This window comes from Phyllobates terribilis, unplaced genomic scaffold (genome assembly GCF_046119375.1).
Source record: "Phyllobates terribilis strain yellow unplaced genomic scaffold, ASM4611937v1 Scaffold_9__5_contigs__length_417890890, whole genome shotgun sequence".
In the NCBI taxonomy this organism is placed as follows: domain Eukaryota; kingdom Metazoa; phylum Chordata; class Amphibia; order Anura; family Dendrobatidae; genus Phyllobates; species Phyllobates terribilis.
Window position 1 is genome coordinate 365,862,076 of NW_027362769.1, and position 9,243 is coordinate 365,871,318.

The 9,243-nt window shown below is 51.4% G+C and overlaps 4 protein-coding genes across 4 annotated transcripts; 1 reads left to right on the top strand and 3 right to left on the bottom strand.

The window, feature by feature from the left end:
• The first annotated feature begins 545 nt into the window (after window positions 1-545).
• Window positions 546-1,070, top strand: LOC141161157 (histone H2A type 1-like). Its single transcript, XM_073645926.1, has one exon. The coding sequence runs from the start codon at window positions 569-571 to the stop codon at window positions 959-961; it is 393 nt and encodes a 130-aa protein (XP_073502027.1). The 5' UTR covers window positions 546-568; the 3' UTR covers window positions 962-1,070.
• An 833-nt stretch (window positions 1,071-1,903) lies between these two features.
• Window positions 1,904-2,215, bottom strand: LOC141161159 (histone H4-like). Its single transcript, XM_073645927.1, has one exon. The coding sequence runs from the start codon at window positions 2,213-2,215 to the stop codon at window positions 1,904-1,906; it is 312 nt and encodes a 103-aa protein (XP_073502028.1).
• Window positions 2,216-3,667: 1,452 nt separating this feature from the next.
• LOC141161396 (histone H3) lies at window positions 3,668-4,078 on the bottom strand. Its single transcript, XM_073646206.1, has one exon. The coding sequence runs from the start codon at window positions 4,076-4,078 to the stop codon at window positions 3,668-3,670; it is 411 nt and encodes a 136-aa protein (XP_073502307.1).
• A 1,356-nt stretch (window positions 4,079-5,434) lies between these two features.
• Window positions 5,435-6,091, bottom strand: LOC141161160 (histone H1.01-like). Its single transcript, XM_073645928.1, has one exon. It carries the CDS (start codon window positions 6,089-6,091, stop codon window positions 5,435-5,437), a length of 657 nt encoding a protein of 218 aa, XP_073502029.1.
• Between the last annotated feature and the right edge of the window lie 3,152 nt (window positions 6,092-9,243).

Here is a 9,243-nt window from a genome sequence, read left to right on the forward strand (position 1 = left end):
CTGTACAATTGATCTGTACATGAATTACTGGATTAAACTACTGGGGAGATGATCGGGGGGATATGGTGGGTCAAAGCAGAATTGGTCTTCCCTGAAATATCGCATGTAGGATGCGTCCCTGGCTAGTATATCGTATAAAGGGAGGTCAGACACACGGGGCACATCACAGCTTTTGGCTGATTCACTCGATATATCTATGAAAGGAAACCGAAGCATCCCTGACCCCGGGTCTTGTATTATAGAAAGCGGAGACTGCTCAACTAAAATCTCCAGACTCCTGTATGGGATGTAAACGACCAATATAAGTCGGTCATAGAACCTCGTGTTATATGGGGACAAAGAACAGAAAAGCCATCAGCCACTGAGCGGGAACTTCAAACTCATGGACAAAAAGTCACGTGACCTGTGTAAGCTGCGCCCGCTGCGTCTTATTGGTGTTTCCACACGTCTGCTCTCCATTGGCGGCTTCAGATCCATCCAATGATAAGGTAGGAGGTCGGGGCAGCGGCGGATAAAAGGGAGACAGAAACGGCATTATTGGAGATTGATTTTGGATAAGATTACAGCGATGTCTGGACGCGGCAAACAAGGAGGCAAAGTCCGTGCTAAGGCAAAGACCCGCTCATCCCGGGCAGGACTCCAGTTCCCAGTCGGCCGTGTGCACAGGCTTCTCCGCAAGGGCAATTATGCCGAGAGAGTCGGCGCCGGCGCTCCGGTCTATCTGGCCGCTGTGCTGGAGTATCTGACTGCTGAGATCCTGGAATTGGCCGGCAATGCCGCCCGGGACAACAAGAAGACCCGCATCATCCCCCGTCACCTGCAGCTGGCGGTGCGCAATGACGAGGAGCTCAACAGGCTGCTGGGTGGGGTGACCATTGCCCAGGGAGGCGTCCTGCCCAACATCCAGGCCGTGCTGCTGCCCAAGAAGACCGAGAGCAGCAAGGCGAGCAAGAGCAAGTGAGCGCCGCTCCTCCACATCTGTCCGAACAACCAAAGGCTCTTCTAAGAGCCACCACATCCTCCTCATCAGAGCCGGCACCGCTGATAGCAGGCGATGGTCCACACTATATAGAGAGAACAACACGATCTATTCTATGTTCTACTGTATGATTTACTATAGATCAGAAATGTAAAGCATTAAATAGGTTGATCCTGCTATATTTCGTAGCGCAGATACTAATTTTAGTCACCCGGCTAATAGAGAGTTAAACGGTGGAGAAAACACTTGTATCTGGTATTGGTTGGCGCCTGCTGAGATGTCTGTAATTGGTGGTTTTGAGTTTCCCGCGCAATCTTTCTTTGTGCGTCGGATAATTACCCGCCCCTCTGCTTGTAGCGGAGATCGCAATCTGAGCAATGCGGTCTGAGCACAGCTCTACCCCTCTGAGAATACAGGGCAGAGCAGCTTTCCCCGAACACGGTAATGGTTCTTATCGAAAAGAGGATGGTTCTCCACTAATCATTTATGTGAGGTCATGAACCTTCAGCGGCCTCCATATACACTGAGCCTGATACAAGCCCCGTCCTCAATCACAGGATCTTATGTTTCCATTCTGTAAGCAGCACTCGGAACATCACTACTGATGGGAGCAGTTGCGTATCTTGTATTAAAGAAAGCTGATACCGCTTCCATAACTCGGGATATCTACAGATTGCTGTAAGGAACGCAATCAGCCCGTCAAATACTATACATCACTCCAAGCACAACAAACTCATCCCTTCAGTGCAAGTATCCTGTTATCAATGAGTGAACATTAACTCATGAACAGCGTATAAAGCTTGTACTGTTATTCACACAAGCACAGGGATTGTTACTCCAACAGGAGATTGTAGCCTCTCATCTAGAAGATGTGGTGGCTCTGAAAAGAGCCTTTGGGTTGTCAGGATGGAGCAGAGAACACAATTAAGCTCCGAAGCCGTAGAGAGTGCGGCCCTGGCGCTTGAGCGCGTACACCACGTCCATAGCGGTGACGGTCTTCCTCTTGGCGTGCTCGGTGTAGGTGACGGCGTCACGGATCACGTTCTCCAGGAAGACTTTCAGGACACCGCGAGTCTCTTCATAGATGAGGCCGGAGATGCGCTTGACGCCTCCTCTGCGAGCAAGACGGCGGATGGCAGGCTTGGTGATGCCCTGGATATTATCACGGAGCACCTTCCTGTGCCGCTTGGCACCGCCCTTCCCGAGACCTTTCCCTCCTTTACCGCGACCAGACATCTTCCAAATAGTCAGCAGAAAACTGTGACTAAACCGCACGGACTCTTCTTTTATATAGCGTCTGGTGGACCGGAGAGAAGACTGCAGAGATGACGCGTTTCCAGGGCGGGTCTTACAGAATCAACATTAGCTCCTCCTACCTCTGCTGATTGGCTGAACACTGAACTGTTGGGGAGTTTGAATTTCCTGCTCATTGTGCAGTTTCTCTATAACGGCACTGACAGTGATTAACCCCCACTTCCATCATACCTGCATATTCGTAACATGCTATTCACTAATGTCCAGGAAGGGTCATTTCCGCACCTTACTACTCCCCTCATCATCCCGCGGTCAGCAGCACTGCTCCGATACTGACACCAGCTCATAAGCCGGGAATCCCCTCAGTTTGGCTTACAGAGGGTCTCTTCCTGCAAGCGATAATGGCAGGACAGTACTGTTATCAATTGGGAACAGAATTATTCCTGTAGAAGATAATGACAACAGCTCAGATTGGTCAAATAAAAAAGGAACCGTATAAATAACATAATCACTGAGCAGCTGATTGATTCTCATTCCAGTGGTCCCATATCCAATGGAGAATACACTGTGATCTGGAAGGTGACTACATGAATGTGCTCAGTGGAGTTTATCTATAGACCGGACACTTCTCTTCACAGCAGAAGTAGTAACACAATTACATGTAGAAGCTGCGGAAACTACAAGGAGCGGAAAATTCAAACTCCCTAACGTCCTGTGTTCAGCCAATCAGCAGAGGAAGGGGAGGAGCTAATGTTAAGAATTACCGAATAGGAAGTTCCCGCTCAGGGGCTGATGGCTTTTTCTCTTCTTTGTCCTTCTGGATCACGTAGTTTCAGGACTCTCGGAAATCAGGAAATTTGCTTGTGTTGAGCGATCAATGGTCTCTTGGTTCCATACAGGAATCTTGTTTTCCAGGATCCAGGGAACAGTATCCGCTTTCTATAAACACAAAGTGCAGAACTGATTCTAACAATTGTGACTCCATCACACCAGCAATATTCCGAGTGCCGGGAATATAAAGAAACGAGATACTGCAGTTTACAGAGAACTTTGAAAGAAGGAGGTGGGGATTTTATAAAATGTAGGTTAATATTATCTAGATAAACCTACTACAGAGCTGCAGAGGATATTAGTCTCTTAATCCTGATGCGTTTTCAGGATCAGACCCGTGCGGCTGATAGGAGTCAGCGAGTGTTCACAGGAGATAGCGCTGGATAATGGACGTCCTATAATGATCGCATCATATACACCAAGAAATCTGCGCATGCTTTCTAGATTTTTTCACAACACAGTCCAGACTCCAAATAGATTATATAAAGCTGACATTCAATAATCAGGGTAGAGAAGCAGATGTGAGGGATCAGCTCGTTATTATGGAGGATTTGGTGGCTCTGAAAAGAGCCTTTGTGTTATAGTCAGACGTGTAGGACGGATCTAAGCTCTCTCCCCACGGATCCGGCGGGCCAGCTGGATGTCTTTGGGCATGATGGTGACCCTCTTAGCGTGGATCGCGCACAGATTTGTGTCCTCAAACAGCCCCACCAGATAAGCCTCGCTGGCCTCCTGCAGGGCCATGACGGCCGAGCTCTGGAAGCGGAGATCGGTCTTGAAATCCTGGGCGATTTCTCTCACCAGGCGCTGGAAGGGAAGCTTACGGATCAGCAGCTCGGTGGACTTCTGGTAACGGCGGATCTCACGGAGAGCGACTGTCCCTGGCCGGTAGCGGTGAGGCTTCTTCACTCCGCCAGTGGCGGGAGCGCTTTTCCTGGCGGCCTTAGTGGCCAGCTGCTTGCGGGGAGCTTTCCCTCCGGTGGATTTACGAGCGGTCTGCTTAGTTCTGGCCATAGCTCTGTATAGAGGAGAACAGAAGTGATGAGAGGAGCGGAGAGAGCGGGATATTTATACTCCTCTGCTCCTGTTAGCGCGTCATGTGAACACGCCCCCTACAATTCTATTGGCTAGTTCATAAATTAACATGAGCCGCAAAAACACGTGCGATGTCTGCGACCAAACATTATTCACGAAATCAACCCAACACCCAGTAATCCCGCCCTCATAAAGAGGGGCAGGGTCTCTGTTCACACTCTTTTCTGGCTGCGGATACTGGCACAGGTTCACACCATGTCTACATGCGGCTTCTACAGCAAGAGCCGCAGTCGTCACTGTTCTATGTCACCAGTACACGGAGCTGTACAGGCTCTAATCTATCATCAGTCAAATCACTGGTTCTCCAATTCTCACATCGAAGTAATAACCGCACACTAATCCTTTCACTAATAAAGACGCAGGTTACAAGTGGTGATTGATTAGGATGATGTAGATTTCTGTAGGACATCGGCCCCTTCCCTCCATTGATTACACTGATCGGTCACCTGCACTGGTGTGATCGGGACACAGCGCAGCTCTATGCGGAGATGTGGGGAAAAGCTTATTCATTATAACACTGGAGCCGCTCCCTGTACACACTATAATCTAGAAGCGGCAGCATATAAGGGCACTGATCATACAGATCTGCCGGGGACAAGGTGGTGGCACTGATCATACAGCTCTGCAGGGGACAAGGTGGTGGCACTGATCATACAGCTCTGCAGGGGACAAGGTGGTGGCGCTGATCATACAGCTCTGCAGGGGACAAGGTGGTGGTACTGATCATACAGCTCTGCCGGGGACAAGGTGATGGCACTGATCATACAGCTCTGCCAGGGACAAGGTGGTGGCACTGATCATACAGCTCAGCCGAGGACAAGGTGGTGGCACTGATCACACAGCTCTACAAGGAACAAGGTGGTGGCACTGGTCACAGCTCTGCCAGGGAAAAGGTGGTGGCACTGATCATACAGCTCTGCAGGGTACAAGGTGGTGGCACTGATCATACAGTCTGAAGGGGACAAGGTGGTGGCACTGATCATACAGCTCTGCCGGGGACAAGGTGGGGGCACTGATCATACAGCTCTGCCGGGGACAAGGTGGGGGCACTGATCATACAGCTCTGCAGGGTACAAGGTGGTGGCATTGATAATATAGCTCTGCCGGGACAAGATGATGGCACTGATCATACAGCTCTGCAGGGTACAAGGTGGTGGCACTGATCATACAGCTATGAAGGGGACAAGATGATGGCACTGATCATACAGCTCTGCAGGGAACAAGGTGGTGGATCTGAAAAGAGCCTTTGTGGGGTAATAACAGGGCGGCTTTGGATTATTTCTTAGCTGCGGGCTTCTTGGCTTTAGCTGCCTTCTTAGCAGGACTCTTGGCAGCTTTGGGTTTAGCAGCTTTCTTAGCCGGACTCTTCGTCACCTTCTTGGGCTTCGGAGCGGCCTTTGGCTTCTTGGGGCTCTTGGCCGCCTTCTTGGCTGCTGCTGCTGGCTTCTTGGCCTTTTTCGGGCTCTTCTTGGCCGCGGTCGGAGCCTTCTTGGGCTTCTTAGGAGACTTGGCGGCTTTCTTGGCTGCAGCAGGCTTCTTGGGCTTGGCCGCAGCTGCTGACTTCTTCCTGGCCGCTTTGTCCTTAGTCTCCTGCTGCTTCTTGTTCAGCTTGAAGGACCCGGAGGCGCCGCTGCCCTTCACCTGGAGGAGGGCGCCCTTGGTGACCAGAGACTTGACGGCCAGCTTCAGGCGGCTGTTGTTCTTCTCTACATCGTATCCTCCGGCAGACAGAGCCTTCTTCAGGGCGGCCAGAGACACCCCACTGCGCTCCTTAGAGGCGGACACGGCTTTCACGATCAGATCGGAGACGCTGGGACCGGAGGGCTTCTTGCTTTTTTTGACGTCCCCGGCGGCGGATTTCTTCGGCTGCTTCTTGGATTTGGCGGCCGGTTCCGCGGGAGGGGGAGCGGCGGCTGGTGAGGTCACTGCCATCGTGTGCTGCGGAACTACAACAAAACACTGAGGCCGGAGCTGGAGGCGGCTGTTATATGTACAGGCTTACTGCGCACTGATTGGCTGCTGAGCTGCATCGTCCTGAGCATCTATTGGCTGACACTGAGCACAGGCCCCGCCTCCTTCTAGCTGATCCCGAGTGGAGCTCCGCTCTCCCCTTGTGCTTCCCTGCCCGGGATAAAAGCCCTTTTCCAGGATCTCAGCAGTCAGATACTCCAGCACAGCGGCCAGATAGACCGGAGCGCCGGCGCCGACTCTCTCGGCATAATTACCCTTGCGGAGAAGCCTGTGCACACGGCCGACTGGGAACTGGAGTCCTGCCCGGGATGAGCGGGTCTTTGCCTTAGCACGGACTTTGCCTCCTTGTTTGCCGCGTCCAGACATCGCTGTAATCTTCTCCAAAAAGTGGAAAGCACAGAAAGAAATATACTCTCTTGTGATGCCGGTTCTGTCTCCTCAGTCGCTTTTTATCCACCGCTGCCCCGACCTCCTACCTTATCATTGGATGGATCTGAAGCCGCCAATGTGAAGCAGACTTGTGGAAACACCAATAAGACGCAGCCTACACAGGTCACGTGACTTTTTGTTCATGAGTTTGAAGTTCCCGCTCAGCGGCTGATGGCTTTTCTGTTCTTTGTCTCCATATAACACAAGGTTCTATGACCGACCTATATCGGGAAAGCAGCTTGTGTTCAGCGATCATTGGTCGTTTACATCCCATACATTAGTCTGGAGATTTTAGTTGAGCAGTCTCCGCTTTCTGTAATACAAGACCCGGGGTCAGGGATGCTTCGGTTTCCTTTCATGGATATAAAGAGTGAATAAGCCATCAGCTGGCTATGCTTTGTTGTTCCCATTATTAAAGAGTGGGTCTCCTATACTGTTATTGCGTATGCAGTAACTATCACTTCCCGGTGCCTGCGCAATGGAACCCTGCGGCGCAGTGCAGAGAGGGACGGCGCCAGGATGAAGCAAAGCGCGCCTTATGTGAGCGGCACTTTGCTCATGCCCGAGAAGTGAGGTAGAACAGAGCACATCACAGGGCCGTGTGACGTGTAGGGCAGTGGGGTAATAAGGTAACTAACCATATAGGCGGATATTTTGGGGAACAATATACAGTTAGGTGGGGATTTATTGGCATCCGGGGGATGCCAAGCCTGTGGAAAATAGAGTAGATGAAAACACTTTTCTCTGCAATCAAGCCTCTACTATGAGCCATACAGGTATGTATAGATTTTCTTTTCTACAACCTGTATGCCCATAGTAGAGGTCTGATATCTCCCAGGGGGTGGCAGATTCCCTTAACAGAATGTGTCTGTTGTATTTCAAATAAAGTGTTTACTCTGTGTCTGTGTGTTTATTTAACTCTTTACTTTACTTTATTTAGGCTTGGTAATGACAGGGTCTGATTGACATTTTGTCATCACCAAACAAAAGAGCTAGGTGTAAGCTAATCCAATTCACCCAATTTTCATCAGCATTCCCATTCATGTAATTTCTGGGGCATCTGAAAGCTGTTTTAATATTTTTTTTTATTATATGCTCAATCCCCGAAGCCCTATCTTTTGTAAAATAACTAAAAATAAAAAACAACCATATCCCTCACATGTCCGCTATCATGACGCAATCCAGATTGTCCCTCGGCGATCCGGGTCACATCTACAGCAGTGACTTCAGCAATCACTGATGTCACTGCTGTAGAAGACAGCAATGTACACTGACAGGGGTGTAATCACTACTGCCAGTATACATTGCAGCTGCAAGAGTGAGGTCACTTGGGTTCATAAGCTGAAGATCAGCTGATCAGCCTCGGTGATCTCAGACTCAGTGGAATGTGGGAACACTAGTGATGAGCGACCATGCTTGCCACTGCTCGGTACTCGCCGAGCATCTCAGTACTCGAGATGCTGGGAGCTCGCCGAATACTGCATGTTTGGCGCTATTTAGAGCACCAATCATACAGGGATTGTCTACCACTCACTGTAATGTCACAGCCTTGGTAGATGTGGCATTACCCGACAATTTAGAACAGAAAGAATAGAGCATCACACATAGATTAGACAGATAGAAACATGTGAGTCACATCTACTATATAATTGTCTTATCCCATCTGTCTGTCTATCTGTCTGTCTGTCTTTCTGTTTGTCTGTCCTGGAAATCCCGCGTCGCTCATTGGTCCGGCAGCGGGCAATCAGCGCCGCGGGATTTCTGAAAAAAGATGGCGGCCGTTAGCGGCTCATCTGGCGGACGGAGGTCAGCGGCGATGCAGCGGGGAGATGAGCGGCGCTAGCAGCACAACTACCCCGACCGGCGCCGCTGACCTCCATGCGGCTAACGTCGGAAGATCAGCGGCTTGGCCCGTTGATCTCCCGACAGCAAGTGTGAACGGAGGACCGGGGAGCGGTGCCGCCGGTCGGGACGCTTCTGCTGCGAGCAGTCGCTCATCTCCCGGCTTCTCGCAGCAGATGGAGCCTCACAGGCAGCGGCGCTCCCCGGTCCTCGCTAATACGGAGCCGCACAAGCAGCGCCGCTCCCGGGCTCACACTAATACGACGCTGATTGGTCGCAGTGGCCATACGCGACCAATCAGCGAGATGGGCGGCAAATTTAAAAGCCGCTCTGCTGATTGGTCGCGGTGGCCGGGAGTGACCAATGAGCGAGATGGGCGGCAAATTTAAACGCCGCTCTGCTGATTGGTCGCGGTGGCCGGGAGTGACCAATGAGCGAGATGGGCGGCAAATTTAAACACCGCTCTGCTGATTGGTCACGGTGGCCGGCCGACCGCGACCAATCAGCGAGATGGGCGGCAAATTTAAACGCCCCACTGCTGATTGGTCGCGGTGGCCGGCCGCGACCAATCAGCGAGATGGGCGGCAAATTTAAACGCCGCTCTGCTGATTGGTCGCGGTGGCTGCAGCGACCAATCAGCGAGATGGGAGGCAAATTTAAACACCGCTGTGCTGATTGGTTGCGGTGGCCGGCCGTGACCAATTAGCGAGATGGGCGGCAAATTTAAACGCCGCTGTGCTGATTGGTCGCGGCCGGCCACCGCGACCAATCAGCGAGATGGCCGGGAAATTTAAACGCCGCTCTGCTGATTAATCGCGGCCGGCCACAACGACCAATGAGCG